Here is a 24,073-nt window from a genome sequence, read left to right on the forward strand (position 1 = left end):
CAACAGCCCAAACTGGATTCTGAGAGCTGGGGAGGAACGTCCAACAGCTCGAGGAGCACGCATAGTCCAAGGCTCCCCCTTCCCCACGCCTAATTAGGCTGATTGCCTCCGGGTGTTGTTTCAACTCCATTGTAATCCGTTATATGCATACGTAATTCGTACACCTTGACAACGGGAAGGTGAATACGGCGGAAAAACGATTGGACGAAAATACGTCTTTAGGCAAACAGTAATGTGCAAATATGCAATGTGCAGGGCTCCTAATCTCTCGTGTATTTTCAATATCCTTGTTGTTCCTTCAGATATTCCTTTTCAAGGGCTTAGCCGGCATAGACAATCCAGACACAGAGGCACAGCGGTCAATACCATCCTTGGCTCTTGGACACTCCTTCGTGCTTAAACTCCCTTCAGGTGTCAACTCCTTAATTCCCCGCGGGCTTCAGCCCTCGCAGGAACGTACTGGCACGTATATTGCAGAGGGACGGGTTTTAGGAGCAACAGCTCATGCTGGCAGCAGGCTTTCCCTTCAAGTGTCAACTCCCGCACCCTTGATTCCCTGCGGGCTTCAGCCCTCGCAGGGAGGTACTGGTGGTTATATTGCCTGGGGTGGGGCTTAGGAGCAATGGCTCACACTGGCAGCAGGCTTTCCCTTCAGGCGTTAACTCCCATGCACTTGATTCACTGCGGCCTTCAGCGTTCACGGGAATGTACTGGTGGTAATATTGCATAGGGGCAGGTCTTAGGAGCAACGGCTCACGCTGGCAGCAGACTCTCCCTTCAGGCGTCAACTCCTGCACCCTTGATTCCGTGTGGGCTTCACCCCTTGCGGGGATCTACTGGTGGTTATATTGCTGAGGGGCAGGGCTTAGAAGCAACGGCTCACGCTGGAAGCAGGCTCTCCATTCAGGCGTCAACTCCCGTTTCCTTGATTTCCCATATGTTTCCACTAGGGAATCATAACTGATTATTTTCTACTTAAGCAATAGAACCCGAATGCCTCGGGGCCCATAGGTAAGGCTTCGCTCGGGTCCTTACCTATGGGCCCCGGGGCATTGCCAGAGTCGGTAATGCCCCCGCCGCTCGGGTTCTATTGCTATTAGTATCCCGGGCCGCAAAACGGGCCGTTTCAATGCCGCAGCGTTTTGGGACAGAAAATAAAATGACCAAGAAAATGGCCGCCGCCATGGAAAGGGAAAACGGAGTCCGTTTTCCCTTTCCATGGCGGCCATCGGGAGCGGACCCGCTGGGAACACAAGTGTTCCCAGTCCGTCCGCTCCCGAAAAAGGATAAAAAAAAAATGTAAGTGGGGTTGGGAGGGCGGGAGTGGGACGGGGGAAAAAGAAAAAGAAAAAAAATAAATAAAAAGTACCTGCGTCCCCGGCGGGGGGCGAGGGAAGCCTCAAGCCATGTGGAGGTGCAGAGCGGGGATGGCCCCGCTCCGAGTCTCCACACGGCTGGAGGCTTCCCTCGTCCCCCGCTGGGGACGCAGGATCAAGAAGGTAAGGTAGGGGGGTGGGTGGGAGGGAAGGGAGGGAAGGGACTTAGCCGAGTCCCCGGCGGGGGGCGAAGGCAGCCTCTCAGCCGCGGGGAAGCTCGGAGTGGAGATGGCCCCGCTTCGAGCCTCCTCATTGGCTGAGGGGCTGCAAAGCCCCCCGCTGGGGACAAAGGCCGTGGAATCCCGACGGAGGGATTCCCGGCCGGGTAGGGACCTGGCGAGAGCCAATCAGAATGCTTGTTGCATTGTGATTGTTTCTCGCCGGGGTACTAATAGAGCTTAGTGGAGCAGCAAGATTGCCTAGAGTTCAAGTTAACATACCTCTGGCTCATTGGGTAAGTCAAATTATTGAGTATTTGATACACTTGAAGAAATGAATTTGTCTTTCTCAACCATGTCTGGCCTGGGAGCATAGTCTTGAGCAATATTGCTTGGAAAAGAGGGTGGAATTCCTGCCATATTGAAAAGTCTGAAACTCCTTTATTCAGAACGGGTATCAGCCACAAGAATCAGAGTTGTCTGTAGAGTCCCCAGGGGTTTCTAGTTTGTACACTCATCAGTGATTTCTTATGTGGTTTCTCATCTGGGAAATTGTGAGTGTGATTTTGCTAGATGACTTTTTGTCCAGCACTTATTTTGGTAGTATCTGAATGACTGCCATTTCTGCCGCACAGTTGAATTTTTAGTTTGACCTTCAAGTGAAGGATTTACTGGCAGCAGTTCTCCACTTTAAGGTAAAAATCGGTAGAATTACCGGGGCAAAATTACGACTAGCGGTAATTATGCCAAAATTCCTTTTGAGTTTTATGAACACAAAATGAAGATTTACACTGCCCTTCTACCAACTGTAATCAGATAGTAAACCCATGGGACCAAGTGGCGTTAACAGTGAAAAAATAAGCTTGGTGAAAATTCTGTGAATTTACTGAACAAATGAACACCAAACTCATAATGAGGCCCAATTTTGTGTTTAAATAGGTTGAGAAATGTTAAGCATATTATTAGGACTCGCCTATCAAGCCATGAGCATAAAAAGCACACTAGCACAGAGATTTCAAATCTATAATGAGTGGGCTACAATGATAAAGACACATGCGCCATATTTGTAAACAGTATATTTGCATTTTCATATATTAGGTCGTATATAGCCCAACCCCAACTATGTAGCAAAGGCTCACAGTGCAAGCCAGTGGGCTAAGGGGGATTCATGAGCGTGTGTATGTATAGTTAAGTGGAAAAAATTCAAGCTTTTCTATGTCCTTCGTAGAATGCATTTCATGCTTCTTTCTCCATTCCAGCATGCTTTTTACACTTATAGCAAAGATGCATAATAAGTAACAATAATGTGCCAAACTTAGATCCAATAGTTTACATTTATGCTTAGAGCTGCCCACTATGCTGTTTGTGCAAAAACAGAATTGCTGTTTATCACTTGAATTCTACAGGATCAAGATGATAAATGACATGTTTACATCAATGAATGTTGCTGATGTCAACGACATTGGACATCTGGTGTTAGCATCTGTTTTCTATTCGAAACATTAAGTATTGTATATTTTAACCCTGCAAGACCATTGTCTGTCAAGTGGGAAAAACGACTCGGGCTACAAGAGACAATACAATTTTGCGTAAATGTACAGTATATAAAACGATAGATGTCATAGCAGTTGTTTATTTCTATTCAGAACCTGCATGGGTGTTTCTTCGAGTACATGGAGGGGTTAAATAATTGGACTTTCTGAGCCCAATTATCCGCAGAGGACATGCTTATCCATTGCAGACTGAAATCCAAACATTCCTGCCCTACCAACTCTTTCATGATAGCCTCGGATATCCCGGGATGTGTACATTTCAACAATACGGTACTAGTATTCATCTCAAAGTACATTCTCGTAATGCTCATCACAATAAACATGACTATAACACAACACTGTATGGCACCATCAAAAAAGCTATACACCCATATCTGTACAGCACACATCACACTGTTCAAATCTGTGCACATATGTGTGCATCCTTTGCCAACCTTATCTTGGTATCATATCATGTGGACATACTGTTCTGACTACTGACAGGCCACTAGGAGGCCCTCAAGGATACCTGATCATCAAAAATACAATAAGACCAATTAATGCTCAACATAGGAAAGCAGGCATCCATATTATGCATACATCTACAAACAAACATTTGGTCTGGCTTTTGTAAATGTAGGGATGAGATATTTCTGTGAAGACTCCACAGGACAGAAACATTCTTACTTCGCTACATTTGCAAAGCCAGCTTCGTTGGTTTTGCTAATGCTCATTGTTGTAAATCGACCCTTGAAGAGAGTTACCAATGCTTCCACTTCATAATGTCTATCATATTGCTGAGCTCCCTGTTTGTATTGTAGCCTTATTTATGTTTTAATTTCCCTGGCCAGCACCTATCATTAAAGTTCCAGAAATCATCCAAGTCTCATGAACATGTGTTTTAAGATTAAACACTGCTGCTTTCTGCCAGTAGATCATATAATATTTTCACATAGGATGAATATTTAGAGTTCATGGGAAAGAGTTTAGTGGATGGACAGTGTTGTGAGGGTACATTTTGTCACCCAAACTTTGACATTTTTCTGAAATAGTGCTATATACAAAATGTGTTCTACTTTAAAAGCACAGGCGAGAAATAGCCCATGCTGTTTTAAGAAAAGTGATGCATGACTTAACACCAGTTCTTCCAGCAGGTTTGCAAAACTTCATGGAAAGAATTACACAAGGGATAAACAAGTGTATTTTCTGGAGGGCCCTCTCTGGATGACCTGACTGGCCAAGGAGCTCTCTGACAGGTGTTTTGTCATTGAAATTTGTTTTAAAAACGAGAACAATTGCATTTTTGCAGTATACCTATTAACATATTGCTCTATTCTTGCCTTTGTCATTTGTATCACAATTTATATGTAACTTTGCATGAGAAAAATGTAGTGTTTCATCGGAATATAATGAAAACAATTTCTTATGTAGGTGACAATAGAGTACTTGAGAAATTTGGTCAGGGAGATAAATCATATTGACTTGACCACCAAGCCTGGCACTTACCTCTGAAAATCTGCTTTAATAAGTTTGCAGAAAGCAAAAAGGCTCCAAATATGGCTAAGGGCGGGGGGGGGCGAATAAATGACAGAAACCTGCCTATGATCAATGGTAGAAGACGTTGCTATCGACTCTTCACATAGCAAGAAAGGCTTATGCACTACATTGTGTGACGTGTTTCATAATAGAACATATGATCTCAGAAAACACTTTTTTTTCGCAAGATCATAATGGTGCTCTGCATAGTAAATGTACTCACCATGCCTAATGCATCAATTTATCTCTTTGTTGCAACGATGAGCTCTGGATATACTGTTTGACCAAGATAATGAGGCTGCACTGTAATGAATGGCTCCAACATTGGGACTTCCTGCTGTACTGATTGCTCTCTTCTTCATGACTGGAAAACAGGAGCTCAGAATATACTTTCAGCCAAAGGTCACAAGCCTGGTCTTCATTGAATCCTTTCACCTCAATGCAATGATTCCCTTTCTTTCCTCATGGAAACCAAGATCTCACAAACTCCTGTTTGACCGTGAACACATGAAAGAACTGTAATAAATCCTTCCATTGACCAGTACCAATGACTTTTCTTTCCTCCCGAAAAGCACAAGAGTTTCCAATATACTCTTTGTCAAAGACCACAAGAGTAGACTGTGATAAGCGTATCTTTCTCCCAGTGCTGCATTTTCCTTTCCTTTCTTCTTATGGGAGACACATGTGTTTGCCGAAGATCACTAGGCCTCACTTCAACAAATCCTCTCACCTAAAAGTGCTGTTTCCTTTTCACAAGAGTACAAGAGCTCTGACTAGATGGTTTGCCCAGGATCACAAGGAGCTTCCAGCTACAGTTAAGAACAACCCACACTCTGCGACACCATCTAATTGTAACACCTATCATAATCTGTTTTAAATACAATATCAAATAGCCCTTCTTGATCTGAAACATCAGTTTCATAACTAAAACATTGAAAGTAATTTCTAATATGCTTGAATGATTTTTGTTTCCAGATAAGTACTTTGCGTTCGTTAAGGCCTCATTCATGTATTGGCATTTATGATATAATGTAAAGTGCCTACTTGGCCGTTGTTATAACTTCAACAGTTTCTCTGGCCCGATAACCACAACCAAAAATTACCATTGCACCCGGCAGGGGGGAACCAGCCAATCAGGCGACTAGGAACACGGGCTTGAACTGCCCCTTCCCCTTTTTTGTATTTTTAACCCCCAGGCCCCCAAACTTACCTTATTGCGGATCCCTGCCTTCCCTTTCCTTGGTGGCCATGTTGGTAAAATATTTCCCCTCGTACAACGTGACACCCCGCGCGTCTTGTTGTATGAAGGAAAACCCTTTTGTTTAGCCCCCCGGGTTGCTGCTTTGGTAACCTGGGATGCTAATGGGCTTCGCTCAGGCTTTTAACTTGGGCCCCAGGCGGATAACACCCATTCGGCCCGCCGGATCGGGTGTTAACGCCACATTACCATTGGTGGTAATATGAAAGGGCTCTGTCTTCTTACAGGGATAATGCCCGTAAAGTGGTAATGCATGTGGACTTACTGAAAAAAACACAGTGGTATTTCAGTAAATCTGCAGACATTATTTAAAAAGAATTGCCCTTTGCATGCTCATCTGGAATATGTAAATGAATTATGTACAGTATCGATCATACTGCTATGGTGCAATTTTTTACAGTGCAGAGAAAGGTCATAATTGACCCTTCTTTACATTACATTGCAAAGACTGGGATAAGGTAGGCATATAAAGTGCTCCGGCCCCGTCCCCTATCCGCCATAATTGTGGGACATTTCGTCCTTTGGGATTGGGACTGGAGCACTTTAAAGCATCAAACACTTTACTTTTTTGTCCTTCATTCATTTTTACCTGGGCCACCACACTTGACCGTAACCCCGCCTTCCTGAGCTCCGCCCCACGCATCGCCCTTCAGTCCTTTTCTCCGTGCGGTCGGGGTCGGACGCACTTGCATCACAGGGAATATTTTTCTTTTTGTTCCCTTGTCCTTTATTCCTGCTACGGTTGTGCAGTCTTCTTTCTTCCGTCTATGCCAGAGCGTATGGGAGACGTGTCCTGTTCATCGTACGAACGTCGTTTCGCGAGGGCAGATCCCCACTCTCTTCGCCTGGAGTGCTTAGGCCTGGAACACCGTTAGGACTCGTGCTTCTACTGAGACTCCCTATCTGTCAGGGCACTCCAACATCAGCTTGTCAGGTGGGAGGAGGTGTTTTAACGCCTTCCTGCACCACATTTACAGCAGTTCATTGAAGAAAAAAGGAAACGGCTGGTAATTTTGTTCCTTTTTAGGGCACCCTGGCCCTGGGACTCCTTGCTGGGATCTTCTGGGTCTGGGAGGGTCGCAAACAGCTCTATTAGCATGGATCTCCTTGAGGTGTCCTGAAAGGGATCTAACCAGCGCTCCAGAGTTTCCTCTGAGGACCCCTGCAAAGGGGCTGCCAAAACTGGATTTTCATCGGAGGTTCCCCTTTTGGGGGCTAAAGTTAGGCCGAGTACTTCTGGGGCTGTTGTCACCGGGGTCAGCCCTGAGGTTTCCACATCTGGAACTAAGTGTACCAAGTCTCACCTCGAGGTCCCTCTTAAAGTGACTAAACATACTGGGGTTGTCCCTGAGGTTCCCCTTCTTGGGGCTATATCTAAGACCAGCAAGAATGAGGGGCCCCCTTTGAGGGTTCTAGCTTCATCAGGTGACTCTAAGCCTTCCCACTCTCAGACCTGTGGTGGAACCGATCCTTCAGAGCGGGCAAAGAAGCCGGTTAAGTCTTAGAGTACCGTCTCCACCGCGGTTCCCTCACTTGGGGCTAATTCATCAGCAGTCTCTGAGGTGTCTCAGAAACACTCTATATCTGCTAGCACTGGCTCTGCCGAGGTTCCTTGTCACAAGGCTAAAATGGAACATAAGACCCCTAATTCCCCTGTGGTGACCACGGCCTCACTTACACCTGTGACGCAGTTCACGTCAGGCGTTAAAAAAATGGCGGCCCAACCCCCGTGGTCCATGGTGGCTATTTTGACTACCTCCCTTACACTAACGTTCATCACGGCTGATGCTGACGGGCCTGTTTTTGGGGCAGAACAGCCTTTTCCACGTTTTGTGGATAATAAGAGCAATGGATTGGTGGGCTCGGACACCGCTGCGGCATACAGTCTTGCTCCCTCCTACGTCTGCGCCTTTGATTTACGTGGATCCAGTTAGTGGGGGACCATCCTGGCAACCATCCTCTTTGCTATCCTGGGGGTATACCCCTTCCGAGCTGCCTCTACCCACTCCAGCGCCTAGATCTTCGTCTGAGGATGCTTTTTTGCAAGTTTCAGACACTTATGCATTCTGATCCCAGGAAGGCGTACTTTAAGGAATTATATAAGGAAATGTATCCTAAGCCGCCTGAAATGGCACCTGCTCCTGCAATCTCGATGCAAGTTCCGGTGGTGCCACCTTCACCACTTCCTGTGGGGCCTACTCCTACACTGCCTCCCCTTTCCCCTGTGGAAAAGACTCCTGTTGCACAGTCAACAGTGCCTTCGGGGCCTGAGTCACCATGTGCGATGGATCAGACTTCTGCTCCCACCTCATTGGATGAGGACCAGGTAGACCAGGAAAGCGATGACCCGCCCTCTTTATTAGAGCTTTTCACGACTGGGTTGTAGATATGATGACATTGCTAGACATCCCAATACCTGAACCGCCGGCTCCACAAGAAGGGGTACTTTCTGGAGCCTTCACTCTGTCGACACAGGAGTGCACCGGCATATTACTTCAGAACGACGTCCTTGAAAGGCCCGTAAGGTCTGAGAAAAACCTAATTCGGGGCAACACCTAAACAAGAAAATTGAAGCTCGCTACAAGTTACATGCATCTGAGGACATATCCTTGTCTGCATGTCCACTCCCCTTATCGACGGTGATGGCAGCAGCATTGCTCCAGTCGAAGCCGGCCTCTACATCCTCCACTGCAGCATCTCAGATCCTTTCCAAAGAGGACAAGCTTCTTGATGCCAGGGGGCAATGTTTTTTTTCCAATTCGGCTCTTCAGGTGCATCAGGCTAATACCAAGCCTATCCTGGCGACTGATAATGTCCAACTTTGGAAGGAGCTTGCTGAGATTCAGGAATGTATTCCTCCTGATAGGCTCCAAGACTTTAAGCGCAGCTTATCCGATGCCTGCGGCCCATCATGTCGATACTTCAGCTCGAGGCCTTATGGTTGGAGTAGACATTTCCCGCCAAGCGTGGCTCCATGCTACAAAGTTTACGAAGGAAATTCAGGACAAGGTGCTTGATCTCCCCTTCAAGGGTAAAGAACTGTTGCACTCCTCCATGGATAAGTAACTCACAAAGACCAAGGCAAGCACTCAAACTGCCAAGTCATTGTCAGTCTTTGCGAAAACCCCAGCAAAGGCACCTTATACTCAGAGGTCGGGGTCTCAAACGAGGTCCTTCTCTGGTTTCAGAGGCTTTCAGGACCACCGTGCACGCCACGCAGAGGCTCCAGCTGGTGGCCCCACCGTAAAGAGCAACAGCAAGGTGGCTGTTTTTTCTCTCTGCCATTAGCCTCTTCTTCAGCAACGGGTGGTCTCCCTGCTGATAAAACATCTAAATTATATTTTCCATTAGTCACACGAGACTCCGTTGTGAGGTCGAATTTTGTCTCATCTGGAGGCTTGGCAGACCATCACAGAAGACAGATGGGTTTTGTCCATCGCCGGGCGGTCTTCCGCTTGCCCCTCCCCGCTACCCCACCCTCTCATCCTATTCTCCAGCAGACTGGGTCACCCTCCCTCAGAGCCGAGGTACAGAAACTTCTAGACCTCAGAGCAGTGGAACCTGTTCCCTTGTGGGAGCAAGGGGAGGGCTATTAATCCCGTCTGTTTACAGTGCCAAAACCCAACCAGGCTGCCCTGCGCGCTATCCTTCACCTCTCCAAGTTCAATCTATTTCTACCCCAAGAGAAATTCAGGATGATTACGCTGTGCTAGATAAAGTCCTCTCTCCGTATGGGTGATTGGCTCAGCGTAGTAGACCTTCAGGATACATATATGTATATTCTGATCTGGAGCCCACATCGAAAATATCTGCAGTTCTACATGGAAACAGAACACTTCCAGTATCTTGTGCGTCTGTTGGGTTTCAGCTCGGCACCACGTGTCTTTATGAAGATGATGTCTGTCATCGCAGCATTCCTCAGACTGCAGGGGGTTCATGTATGTCCAGACTTGGACGATTGGCTCCTGCGCAGTCCTTGTCCACAGGCCGCTACGGGCAATCTTCAGTCACTCCTCCAGCTCCAGCTCAATCTCGGGCTGTTGGTGAACTGGCGGAAATCGTCTATGACGGTTGCTCAAGACCTGATTTTTCTAGGTTTCCGTTGAGATACTGTCAGTTCCAGAGTGTTCCTGACGGAGGACAGGATTGCAAACCTGTCAACCACATGCCAGCCTTTCCTGCAGTCCTCCCACATTAGCTCTACCTCTTGCACGACTGAAAATGAGGTGCACTCAGCTTGCTCTTCGGAGTTGCTGGTCTCAGGCTACGGATCCAGACTCCAAGATGAATCCAGTTCCATCCTCCATGACGGCGGATCTTCAATGGTGGTCTTCTGCCAGCAACCTTTCGGTGGGAACCTCCTTCCAGGAGCCTTGCCCACAAGTAACAGTTACTATAGACTACTTCTAGTGTAGGGGGCGACACTGTGTCACCTCGAGGTGTATGATTTGTAGACGCCCCAGGACAGAGGTCCCATATCAACTACCTAGAGCTTCTGGCAGTTTTGCTGGCGCGCAAGGCTTTTCAGCCCTCTATCATCAACAGTGTGGTTCCAATTCACACTTACAATTCCATAGCAATGTTCTACATCAACAAACAGGTGGGCACCAGGTCTCCTCCTCTGGTGGATCTAGATATACAAATTTGTAATTGGGCGATCCAGCACAATGTCTGGCTTCAGGCACTGCACATTCCAGGTCACATCAGTGTTGCAGCAGACTCCCTCAGCCACCAATCTGCGTTGAGTTATGAGTGGGAGATGAACACCAATGTTCTCACCAAGATCTTCCAGCAATGGGGTGCTCCAGCGGTGGACCACTTTGCAACTTCAATGAACAGGATACTTCCTCTTTATGCTTCCAGGGACGGTCTCGGAGTGTCTTCCCTGGGGGACGCTCTTAAGATTCCTTGGGACAACATGAAAGCTTACGCCTTCCCTCCTTGGCAGCTGATTCATCGGTCACTCGAACTCAAGGGTGCTTCCAACTGCACTCTCCTCTTCATAGCTCCTTGGAGGCCAGCCAGGTTGTGGTTTTTGGAACTGCAGCACCTATCTGTGTGTAACCCAATCAGGTTGCTGCAGATTCCCGACCTTCTTCACGTGGGTTCAGTACAAGAGCAAATGGCTTTGATTTTGTCATTGGTGTCTAGCTTAACAGCTTGATCCCTGTCAGGCTTCTATTGACTGTGTTTTGTCTTTTATATAAGACCTTACAGCCTCTGGCATCCATGTCTTATCATGCAGGACATACCTATCCACCATTGCGGCTTATCTGTCTGCAGACAGTTGCTTTTTTTCACTGTCAAACCCAGTCATCCAGAGACATTTTGCAGGTCTTCTTCATCTTTTTCCTCCGGTTAGGCTTCCTCGTCCAAAATGGGATCTGAATGTGGTCCTCACCACGTCGTCATAAGCCTTATGAACCTATGGCCACTACCGAGCTCAAGTACCTTTCTTGGAAAGTGTCCTTCTTGATTGCGGTAACATCTGCGAGAAGAATAAGTGAGGTTTAAGCTCTCTCTGTCGAACATCCGTTGCTAACTTTCCCCAACGATAACGCTGTGCTTCGCACTCGTCCTTCTTTCCTTCCCAAAGTTGTCTCTGAGTTCCACTTAAACCAGTCTATATCCTTACCGTTTTTTTTCACGAACCCAGTCTCCAGTGCCGAGAGGATTTTACACAACCAGGACGTGAGGCGAGCACTGAAGTTTTACCTCAACAGAACAAGAAAACTTAGAAGTTCTTCACAACTCTTTGTTACGTTTGGTGACCCAAAAGGGAAATCTGCCTCGAAAGCATCCATCTCTCGTTGGATTGCTTCATGTATCTCCGAGGCCTACAAAATTCAGGGCCTTCAGCCCACAAAGGGCATTCATGGGCATTTGGTCTGTGGCAAAGCGGCTGCTCTTGCCTTCCCAAGATATGTCCCTTGGGAGTCCATAGCCAAGGATGCTCATTGGTCCTCCCCTTTGGCTTTTTGCAGGTGTTATTGTCTTGACCTGAACTACCGGGCTGATGCCCAGTTCGGCCAGGCAGTTCTTAAGAATTTGTTCCAATAAGGGAAATGTCCATCCTCCTGTTTTCCTTTGGACAGTGCTTGGGAATCTCCCACAAGTATGGAGGAAAGGGGACAGGGCGTAGGAGTATGACAAAGTTACTCACTGTAGTGACTATCTTACTCCTAGTCCATAGTCCCCTTTCCTCCATAAAACCACCCGCCGTCCCCTTTAATAAGTATCCTCTATTTTGCTAAATAGTCCTTCACCTGGTGATAGAAAACGACTGAAGGACGATGCGCGGGGCAGAGCTCAGGAAGGTGGGGCTGGGGTTACATGCGGTGGCCTCGTGTAAAAATAAATGCTTAAAATGTGCTCTTCTCCTGTCCCTATGGACGGAATGTCCCACAATTATGGAAGAAAAGGGACCATGGACTAGGAGTAAGGTAGTCACTATGGTGGGTGACTTTGTCAGTTTGCTTTACACGTAGACTAAACATTCCTTTCAGTAACAAGTTTGAAACTGGTGCATGGAACGTTCTTACTGCATTTCATTTTCATTTCTAAAACAGAGTTGCTAGGGCGGGGGGGCTATAGCCCCTGGTGTTTTGGTTGTAGCCCCAGATAGAAGCTAAGGGACTGCAACCAAATGGCTAGCTAGCCCCAAGTCCCGACAGTCCCGGCATTAGTGTAGCCCCAGATCTTTTCCACACCTAGCAACACTCCTGGTCTGAAACTCCAGGACTTCAGTTATAATTCATATTGATTAAAGACAGGAAACCCTTTCATGATAGTGAATTAAACTGAAATGTTATAAATTCATCCCATTCTGAGGATGTAAACTGTTTCTTTATTCTTTTTTCTTCTCAGTCACCAATCAATTGTAAAAGGAAACGATGGCCTCCCTCCTGTAGATCAACTCCTTAAATTCTTGGTAGACAATTCAGGTGATTGTGAAGAATTTACCCAGTGTGCCAACTGTGACTTGGAGTGCAAAACACAGGTAAGACCAACATTTCAGATCATGATTACACAGATAACTAAGTCCGCTGCTGTTCCGATTTTTCCCTGTGCGAGACTACCTTTTTTACTGTCTGTGGTGCAGCGATATAACCTCCACACCCCTCTTTCTTGTCGTAATAATTACTTTTATGAGACGTTCATCTCTTTGGTAGTGGGTCCCTTCCCCAGACAATTATCGACGTATAGGATTACTGTATTTTGGCTATTCCCAGCCTGGGCAAGGAGAACAGTATGTGATTACAGGACTCCATTGGGCCCCGCAGGTTGTGAGCCTTCCCTCTGATTTTATCTGGGCAGTGAACATAGTTGAAAATGCTGGTATGATTGCAAGATGTCTTGAAAGAGAGGACAAATATAGAAACCTCCCTCCTTTTCATCTCCTTTCTGTGAACCTAGCAGAAAGTTGTGGAAGTGTTTCTATTTTTAACTAAGATTTCCATGTGTCTCGGAATAGAAAATCAGACTGTCAAAAACACAGTGAAAGAATCAGCAAATTAAAAGAAGTCGTCTAAAAGAAGGGACTTATCTTCAACATTAGGGTGCATAATCCTCCTCTGAAGACCAGACAGATGTGAATGAAAATGTAATCAGGGGTCATCCGCTCACACAATGGAAAAAACGTACTCAAAAAGGAGCACACACCGGGCAAGAAGCAACGCTGTTTATTACAGCCGGGCAAGCACAAACCAAGCAGAACAGTGGAACAGGTCAGATTGAAATGAGCGGACATCTGAATGCACCATGGTCAGTAGTTTTATACCATAGAACACAATAGTCAGAAGCCATTGAAATATTTGCAATTTGAAATATTCTCATTCTCAATGTTTTCCCAGGCATTTAATTGGCTGTTGTATGTCATATCCTTAGTGCTAAATATATACGTTAGTGTACTACAATTGGCCCAAACATTTTGATGGCATCCCAACACCTCACCTCCCCATGTGGTGCCACATTGTTTCTCAGGCTCCCCGGAACAATTAGTAACTAGTAAAATAACATGTGTGCTGACCCCCGGAACATCAACACACTGTCATTGGTCAGAAAAATTTAGAACGGGACGCAAGACACCCTGCTTCTGGTGGGAAAGGGGACGGACACTCAACACATGCTTGATGGCGAACTTTAAAAGTACAGTGGTGATTACTCCGAAGGCTGTCCACTTCCTTGGAGCACATTTACTTACCATCTGATTGGTTCTCCCAGGAACACCACTATCCCCAGTGTACTTTTCCCACATCCACCTGCCAATGGGCATGGGTGGCCATGTGACTAGTACACTGACTTAGGTTAATTTCCCCTGCATCCCACATGACTGCTGGATTGGCAGACCGTCCTGTAATTATTTCACATTATGCTTGTTCTAGCTGCTTTGATTCGCCTGTGACGAGCAACTTGTGCAACGTCTCCCTCCTCCCCGGTTCTTGGTGGGTGGGTCATGTGTCTGAGGTCGAGATTTCCCTTGTTGGGCCTGCAACGGGGTTTCCTCATCAATTGCGTGTACTGTCGATGTGGTGTTTTCCTCATTCTTATGCTGTTTATGTAAAGTCCCTTGTGTTATTTGAACCCGTGCTGCGTGTCTACCCTCGCCCTTCGATTTGATGTCTTTTATTTGTGAGAGGATGGTTACTTTGTGTACCTGTGGCATTTGCTCCTTTGAGGTGTCTCGTCACCCCTGTGCCCTCTTCCTTACTCCCGAAGGTGGTAGGTGCGCCCCCTATCTGGTGCTGAATTAGCACCTTTAGTACATTCCCCTCTTCGATCGATCATTCCATCAACACTTCTTTATCTTTCATTTCCTTACCTTTCTCCTTGTGCACCCACACTCATGTGACCCTGTTTATGTCCCCCTCTTCTTCATACACTTCTATGCATTTTCTGAAAATATGTTTCTTTGGCCTATCAGGTGAGCATTCTCCCCATAATGCTTAGTCGTTTTTTAAATCCAAAGGAGGTGCCGTGAATATTAGTTCCTCATTACCACTATCCCTCTCGCTCACACTGGGCAGTTCCTCATCTAAAACTTTGTCAAGCTCAAATTTATTCAGTGCCATGATAAGATGTCCATTACGCTGGTGGCATTTACACCAATCAATGAACCACCGGCTGACACAGGAGGCGACGAGGATTGAGATGAGCAGAGGGACAAATATTTGGAACATTGCTGCTAGCCAGTATGCATCCAAGCAAAAAGGGCATCCAGCTAGATGCCTGACGTAACATTCTGTGCCTCTAGTGTCATCTTCTCGTGTATTGCTTTAATTTGTTTGACAGCCTCTGTGAGTGTTCCATATGCTGCATCATTCATATAAATTGCTGTGCAGCAGGTGCTGCCAATTCTGTGGCACACACCCCTTTGAATTCAGTCATAAGGTCCAAAATAGATCTGATCTGGAGGGCCATTAAACGCAGTGCTCAAAGCTCTCCCCGAACCACATTTAATCCTTTTTCAGTTGCATTAGTCAATTGGAGCAACTCGTAACTGGTTATCTGCAGCCATTTTGCATTGGCTGCAGTTTGCACTCCAGATGCAGGAGAGAGGTGAAGAACACAGATGCCTTGTTGAACAATCTCAGATGAGGCAGAATGTCCTCCAAGCTATTGGTGGATTCTGCCGATACACAATTGCTAAACCTCTTCCTCCTTGTTATCTTTTGTTGCTCTTCTTTCTTTTCCTGCACTGCTGGTTTGTTGAATAGAATCAAATCTGCACGAGGCACGACCAGAGCAGGACTGTGGAGGTTCACCAATGCACATACACCTATCCAGTATGGTGGCAGCTAGGTGTATGCTTTTGTTCCACATGCCCACCACAAGTCCATCATTGCCGCTGTCCCCTTCTGCAGCACCACAATGCCCATCTTGCTTTTGCGCCAGTGTTCATCCCCAGCACCAATGTCCTGTTTGCTCTGAAACACAAAGAGTACTGTGTAAGTGGTTTTATGTGTAGGAGATGGTTTTCATCTGTCCATATTAAAGCATAGACATTATCGTTCCATATCTTCCTACACCCTACACCTATCTCTTTCACCACATTCTGTCCAAACCCCACCAGTCCCTCTGCACGACACTGTACCATCCCTCTTTCCCATCTCGAATGTTCAGCACCGAACCCTGGATTTGCTTGAAGGTCCTGGTGTGGCACCATGGCACATCGTATCCGGTGGAAGTCTTTCACACTATCCTTTTATGGGTCATGAACACCTGCTTTCCTTTTTGTGCTCCTTCAGTATAATACTGTGTGCTTGGTTTTTGCTCCCCAGGCCATGCTTTCCATCTGTATATAATTATCCTCGTACACCTCTTCCCCCTTCATCTACCCATTTCACTTCCACTGTGTGCCCCAGGAAGATTCCCCTGATTTTGCAAAAAGACATATGCATCAGACAACTTCCCTCCTCTACTGTCACCTCTTGTGGTAGGTATTCTTTTGGTCGCCCTGCAAGGTGTGGGATGAGTGAGCACACGTAGCATATGCCATTGGTGCTTTCTTTTCCCACCTTCTTCATCTCTTTATACCAGACTCTTTCTGATGCCAGGTCCCCTCCCTCCCCAACTGCATTTATAGTACTCTGCTATACTTGATATACTCCGCCTGGTGTGTGTTTCCCCCCACTATCAGCAGGTGTGCTTGTGTAGCTCTTATGTATCAAAAACCAGAAGAGGAGAAGAAAAGAGAAACACAAAACAACCCAATCCCTATTATATTTACATCACTTTTTGTTCTTTCCCCATTCCCACTAATGTGTTTGTGCCTCTCTCCTAATTTGCTGCCCTTCGAAAGAAACTTGCGGCAGTGCATAATGTAATTTCATAAATGCTCCTCATTAGGTGAAGCTTTCTCTTTCCGACGTGTTGCTGGTGTCTGTGTACGTATGAAAGGTGAATCCATGCGTGTCGTTCTTTGATCTTCACCACCATGGGGTCTCGTAAACAGCCTCGTAGGGGGCGCACAACCAGGGCTACTTCCACTTTCTCACTGTATTCCAAATCAAAATGCTATCACCAGGGTAGAGTGGTTGCGCATGCGGAAAGTCCTCCCCATGATGGGAATGCATGCTGTCATTAATGTTGGTCGGATTACTTGTTGGTCGCTGAACATGGCAGGAGATGTACTGGTGCGCATTAGTCATCTCAATTAAGTACCCTTTAATTTAATTGCTGGTGTTAGAATCTGAAATTGAAAGTGTAGGAGGGACAGGTGCATGCATCCCCCTACCCATTACAATTTTGTCCGAGTGAAGTGATGATCTGCACTGGGTGGGTTACGTAGACCAAAGAGAGCAAGAGGGAGTCAAGAAAACTAGTTTTGCCATTGGGTAGATGTTAGCTTAGCCAAGCCTTCTTTTAGTAATACATTGAGTCTTTCAGCAATACCGTTTACCTGGGGCTGGTACATGGTGCAAAGCTTGTACTTTATCCCTAGTAGCCACGGTATTTCTTCGAAAAGGTCATAGGCGAAGCGCTGGCCATAGTCTGATCTTATTTCTTGGCACACCCCTCATTACTTCCCTGTCATGCCCCTTCGAAGGCGGTGGTCCTTGTGGCATCGATGGACCGTTGGACGACAGGTGGCGGCCATTTTTCCTAGTAATATGGCCGCCGTAACTGGAGTTGCGGGTCTAGATTCTGCACGACTCGGTTTCCAGGAAGTGCTGTCTCCCTACCCGAGTGTAGGTATATCTGTTCCTGTGATCAGCACACAATTGCGTTGCTACTCTGCTTCAACAACGCTACGTAAGTTCGCATCTAGGAATCCTGATACGGCTTGCTAAACACTACCTTTCAGCATTCTAAACTGTTCTGCTCTGTCTGAATTTCAGTGCATTTTCCACTGCCTCTCTGTCTCCCGATTCCACGGACTCCATCTCCTTCTCACCAAAGTTTGCCTACCGGTCTCGTTTCAGAGGGCGGTAAGCTTATTTCGGAATTCTCCGACATATCAAATGCCCGTTTTCTCTTCCTTTCCCGACTTACTGATCTCTTTTCCTTCGTATAGCTACAGGCTTATGTTACCCCGGTATTGAGACCGCCCGTGCAAAAACTCTGTTCTATCGAAACAACTGCTAGCTCCGCCCTCCATTCCTCTCAGGTAAAGACTTCCCAGTGGCTTTCCACTATTCAGTTTTAGTTATCTTACTTGTTCTCATCAAAACCTTCCTTACTCTCTCAGAAGTCCTCTGAAGTCTCTGGCTGGCACCTTTTCCCACATTTCGTTCCTGTTTAAGGGTAATCACCATACCTATATATCTCATATATCCATTTTTCCACTTACCTGCCTGTACTTACCAGTCTCTTTCTCTTTCAATACAAGCGTCCTCCGGACTTCACCGGAATCTCCACCTGAAACTTGAAGACATCTTACCGGTACCATCGGCACAGGGTTTTCTTCCCCAGAGGGTTTCCCGGGGACTTCTTCTCTTACCTGGTTTATCCGGGAGGGGGAAGAGGTACTTGGGAGGCTTTCACTTTCATCTCCCCGCCTGGAACAAGGAGAGTCTTCCCCTGCTAGAAGGTGTCAGTCACAGGACAAGAAGAGAGCTAACGGTGAGTCCTTGGGGTAACCTGCCAGTTGTTTAAATTGTAAGATCATTGTGACATTCATCACTTTTTGACAGTTAGCAACGCCCACTTTAAAGAAGATATTATTGAGATTCGAAATTTAAACTGAGCTTTCAGAAATTCTGAGCAGGTTATCTCAGGGGTTCAGGGTTACAAGGAAATATGGACGCATCCCAACAACAACAAATAATCACCGCTGTACAAGCGTTGACGGCCGAAGTGCAGGCTCTAAAACAGGAGAATGCCTATCTCCGACAACAGGTAGGCAGAGTCCCTAGTTGTTCTGAGATACCTCCTGGCCCAATTCCGGGTGGCTTATACGACGGTAATCCTCATAAACTCAAGGCCTTTATTGAAGCTTGTACCGTTCAGTTCTCATTCAAGACCGCCTTTTTTCGTAGTGACCGTGATAAAGTAGGACACATGATTGCAAATTTAACAGGTCCTGCTTTAGCATGGGCCACGCCTCTTGTTACTACAAATAATGCCTTGCTAGATTCTTACCCTGCCTTTTTGAATAGTCTAAGAGCCATGTTTAGCCGTCAAGAAATCACGGTTTCAGCCCAAGAACAGTTATTGGATTTCAAACAAGGATCTCAAGATCTGTTGTCCTACATCACCAATTTTAAGCAGTTAGCAGCTGGCACGTCTTGGGCTGACGATGCTCTGATCACTATATTCCGCAGGGGGTTAAATGAGGAGTTAAAAGATGAGATCTCCCGAGTACCCAGACCTCCAAATCTGGCAGAATTAATCACCATGGTCATGCAGATGGACTACAGATTGCAAGAAAGAATAAAGGAACGACGTCGCGGCCGTCCCGTGAGACAACCTGTTACATACTACCCTAATTTAGGAAAATCTCAGACGGAAGAACCTATGCAGATAGGAACTACCAGAGGTCGTCTTACTCCAGAAGAGCGCAATAGACGTCGAGTCAAGGGGCTATGTATGTATTGTGGTTCCAAGGAACACACTATTCAAGATTGTCTTCTAATCCCAGTCAAAAGACAGGGAAACGCCATTTCCCAACCGCAAGGGGAACCGCGGCTAGGGAATCAGTAACAGGTTCCTCATCCTCTATGATACCATTTCAAGTAACAGAGATCCCCGATCTTACTATGATGGCTTTGCAAGTCCAAATCAAATGGGGAGATTCTGTTCCCATTCTGGTCACGGCCTTAATAGATTGTGGGGCCGCGGGGAATTTTGTTGATACCCTCTGGAAGACCGCTCATAATATACCGTGTTCAGTTAAGACCTTGGCAATACCAGTTGAGTCGGTGGATGGTAGTCCGTTAACTTCAGGACCCATAAAGGAACAAACAATACTTTTGCGGATGAATATTTCCTCCCATCAAGAATCTGTTGTCTTTGATGTAATCCGTACGGCACACTATCCAGTAATTTTAGGGTTACCTTGGCTTCGTACCCATAATCCTTATATCAATTGGAAGGCGGGCACTGTTTTTCTGGGTTCTGAACATTGTTTGACGCACTGTCTCTTGGACGGAGCTGTTGGGTTTCGTCCTACTGTTTCCTTGTTGGAAAATACGGGTTCCATCTCTATGTTGAACCATATTCAGGAATTACCCCTCGAATACAAGCAATTTCAGACAGTATTTTCTGATTCAGAATATGCCGAACTACCCCCACATCGGAGAGATGACTGTGCCTTGGAACTAGTTCCTGATGCACCGATTCCTTTCGGTCGCATGTACGTCCTATCAGGACGAGAACGTGAAATTCTTAAGGAATATCTTCAAAAGAATCTTCACAATGGACTTATTCAAGAATCCACCTCACCAGCTGGTGCTTCCTTATTCTTCATCCCCAAGAAAGAATCTAGGGAACTCAGACCGTGTATAGATTATCGGGGATTGAATAAGATCACAATCCCTGATCGCTATCCTATGCCTCTCATACCCGATATACTCGAAGCCGTTAAAGGAGCTACCATTTTCACAAAACCAGATCTCCGCGGGGCTTACCATCTCATCCGTATACGAGCTGGCGATGAGTGGAAGACGGCTTTCCGTACTCCTTTGGGACATTATGAATATAAAGTAATGCCGTTCGGCTTGTCCAATGCCCCCGCTGTCTTCCAACGCTTTATGGACCACCTATTTTCAGACATTCTTCTTCATTCAGTAATTGTCTACTTAGATGATATTCTGGTGTTCTCTACATCCCCATCGGATCACTGTCAGCACGTAAAGGAAGTCCTACGGAGACTGTTTAACAATCATCTCTATTGCAAACTAGAGAAATGTGAGTTTCACAGGAACCAGGTTGCCTACCTAGGATGCATAATTTCTGCAAATGGGATAGCCATGGACCCTAGGAAAGTTTCAGCTATTACTGATTGGCCTATACCGACGTGCATCAAAGATCTACAGAGATTTCTGGGATTTACAAATTTTTATAGACGTTTCATCCCACATTATTCGCAAGAAATTCTCCCACTGACAGCTCTTCTTAAAAAGAATGTAAGATTTTTTTGGTCAGAGGAGGCTCAACTGGCATTTGAGAGACTGAAGGAGCATTTCCTCACAGGACCCATTCTGATTACTCCAGATCAAACCAAGAGATTCATTGTCGAATCTGACGCGTCTCATCAGGCCCTTAGTGCAGTTCTGCTCCAAGAAAATGATCAAGGAATGGAATGTCCTGTAGCCTATCTTTCTAAGACTCTGTCTCCCTCTGAAATAAATTATTCAGTGCTTGAAAAAGAACTACTAGCCATAAAGAGGGCATTTGAAGAATGGAGACACCTGCTGTTGGGGGCAAGACACCCAGTTGAGGTCAGAACTGATCACAGTAATTTACGTGTTCTACAATATGCTCAGACCCAAAATAACAGACAGGCACGTTGGGCACACTTCTTTTCACCGTATGAGATTGTTTTTACCTTTATTCCCGGAAGAGCCAATCTCAAGGCAGATGCTTTGTCTAGAAAGGATTATAACTCCCCTACGCCTTTCCGAACAGAGCCTCTGTTTCCCAGAGCCACATTCGTGCACGTAGTTACCACATTTCTGCAAAACGTGGCTAACTCAACTTTGCAATTTATCCAGTTGAATCCATATTTTCTGACAACCTGGAAACTCATTTTGGTCCAAGGATGTGCTTATAATAACAAAAGGCTTTTCCTCCCTTCGAGTGAACTACGAAGAACGGTTCTAAATCTTTGTCATGACTCCTACCTAGCTGGTCACAGAGGTGTGGATAATACTAAAGAATTGATCCGGCGTAATTTCTGGTGGCCGGAAATGAATCGAGACATCCTAGATTATGTTTCCGCTTGTGCCATCTGCTTGCAATCTAAATGCCCGCGATCTGCCCCTTCGGGCCTCCTTTCAGTAATGCCAGTTCCTAACCGTCCTTGGCAAATGATCTCAACAGATTTTATTGTCGATCTGCCACTCTCGGACGGTTGCACAGTAATCATGGTCACAATAGATTACTTCACGAAATTGGCACATTTTGTTCCACTTCCGCGGATTCCTACCGCGTCCCAGATGGCAAAAGTCTTTCTTTCACGGATTTTCTCTTTTCACGGACTTCCTGAGACCATTGTTTCTGATCGAGGTTCCCAATACACATCTCGTTATTGGCAGCAGGTATGCAAGAGTTTGCATATTTCCCGAGCATTGAGTTCAGGATTCCACCCGCAGACAAATGGTCAGACGGAACGTCTAAATCAGACCCTTGAAGGTTATCTGCGTTGTTACATCTCTTCATCGCAAGACAACTGGTGTTCTTTGTTACCTTTGGCAGAATTTGCATATAATAACTCTCGACACTCAGCCTTGGGGTTCAGCCCTTTCTTTTGTTCCTACGGATACCACCCTCAGTGCTTTCCCAGCGGTCCAGTCTCCGCATCTAGATTTCCCGATGTAGACAATCTCATCAATACTATTCAGCTGGGACATCGAACAGCCAGATCCTCTCTTCTGGATGCCCAGGCCCGTGTCAAACGCTCTGCTGATAAACATCGCACTCCAGCTCCAAAAATGGTGCCAGGAGATTTGGTTTGGTTGGCTTCCCGATTTTTGCCTCGTCATCTGGTGCCGTCCAAATTGTCCCCGAGATACTTCGGTCCCTTTCCTGTTTTGCAACGAATGGGGTCGTCTGCGTACAAGCTCAAGCTCCCTCCGTCTTGCTCCAGGATTCATCCTGTTTTCCATGTGTCGCAATTGAAGAAGGACGTGGTGGATCGTTTTTCCCGAGTACGGATGGGTGCACCCCCTCCTGTCATCACCCCGATGGGTCCCGAATACGAAGTGGCTGGTATTTGTGATTCTCGTCTCTTTCGGGGCCGTCTGCAGTTCTTGATTGACTGGAAGGGGTATTCTCCGGCTGATCGTTCTTGGGAACCTGCATCGGCTGTACATGCTCCGGCTCTGGTCCGCCGGTTTTTTCGGTCCCATCCGAATAAACCGGGTGGCCCGGGGCATTTGAGGGGGCATACTGTCACGCCCCTTCGAAGGCGGTGGTCCTTGTGGCATCGATGGACCGTTGGACGACAGGTGGCGGCCATTTTTCCTAGTAAGATGGCCGCCGTAACTGGAGTTGCGGGTCTAGATTCTGCACCACTCGGTTTCCAGGAAGTGCTGTCTCCCTACCCGAGTGTAGGTATATCTGTTCCTGTGATCAGCACACAATTGCGTTGCTACTCTGCTTCAACAACGCTACGTAAGTTCGCATCTAGGAATCCTGATACGGCTTGCTAAACACTACCTTTAAGCATTCTAAACTGTTCTGCTCTGTCTGAATTTCAGTGCATTTTCCACTGCCTCTCTGTCTCCCGATTCCACGGACTCCATCTCCTTCTCACCAAAGTTTGCCTACCGGTCTCGTTTCGGAGGGCGGTAAGCTTATTTCGGAATTCTCCGACATATCAAATGCCCGTTTTCTCTTCCTTTCCCGACTTACTGATCTCTTTTCCTTCGTATAGCTACAGGCTTATGTTACCCCGGTATTGAGACCGCCCGTGCAAAACTCTGTTCTATCGAAACAACTCCTAGCTCCGCCCTCCATTCCTCTCAGGTAAAGACTTCCCAGTGGCTTTCCACTATTCAGTTTTAGTTATCTTACTTGTTCTCATCAAAACCTTCCTTACTCTCTCAGAAGTCCTCTGAAGTCTCTGGCTGGCACCTTTTCCCACATTTCGTTCCTGTTTAAGGGTAATCACCATACCTATATATCTCATATATCCATTTTTCCACTTACCTGCCTGTACTTACCAGTCTCTTTCTCTTTCAATACAAGCGTCCTCCGGACTTCACCGGAATCTCCACCTGAAACTTGAAGACATCTTACTGCTACCATCGGCACAGGGTTTTCTTCCCCAGAGGGTTTCCCGGGGACTTCTTCTCTTACCTGGTTTATCCGGGAGGGGGAAGAGGTACTTGGGAGGCTTTCACTTTCATCTCCCCGCCTGGAACAAGGAGAGTCTTCCCCTGCTAGAAGGTGTCAGTCACAGGACAAGAAGAGAGCTAACGGTGAGTCCTTGGGGTAACCTGCCAGTTGTTTAAATTGTAAGATCATTGTGACATTCATCACTTTTTGACATTCCCTTACTTAACATTTTACAGGTGATCTCGCAGTGTTAGGGAGAATTCTCTGTAA

The 24,073-nt window shown here is 46.4% G+C and overlaps 1 protein-coding gene across 3 annotated transcripts in view; it reads left to right on the forward strand.

Annotated features, from left to right (window-relative positions):
• RNF207 (ring finger protein 207) overlaps positions 1-24,073 on the forward strand; it is a 1,212,833-nt gene that overhangs the window by 233,273 nt on the left and 955,487 nt on the right. For all 3 annotated transcript variants that reach the window (XM_069610286.1, XM_069610287.1, XM_069610288.1), the window contains one exon: positions 12,728-12,860. In XM_069610286.1, coding sequence (XP_069466387.1) covers positions 12,728-12,860 — 133 coding nt within the window. The remainder of the gene's footprint in view (positions 1-12,727; positions 12,861-24,073) is intronic.

Source organism: Ambystoma mexicanum, chromosome 8, assembly GCF_040938575.1.
Source record: "Ambystoma mexicanum isolate Mex_15411 chromosome 8, UKY_AmexF1_1, whole genome shotgun sequence".
In the NCBI taxonomy this organism is placed as follows: Eukaryota; Metazoa; Chordata; class Amphibia; order Caudata; family Ambystomatidae; genus Ambystoma; species Ambystoma mexicanum.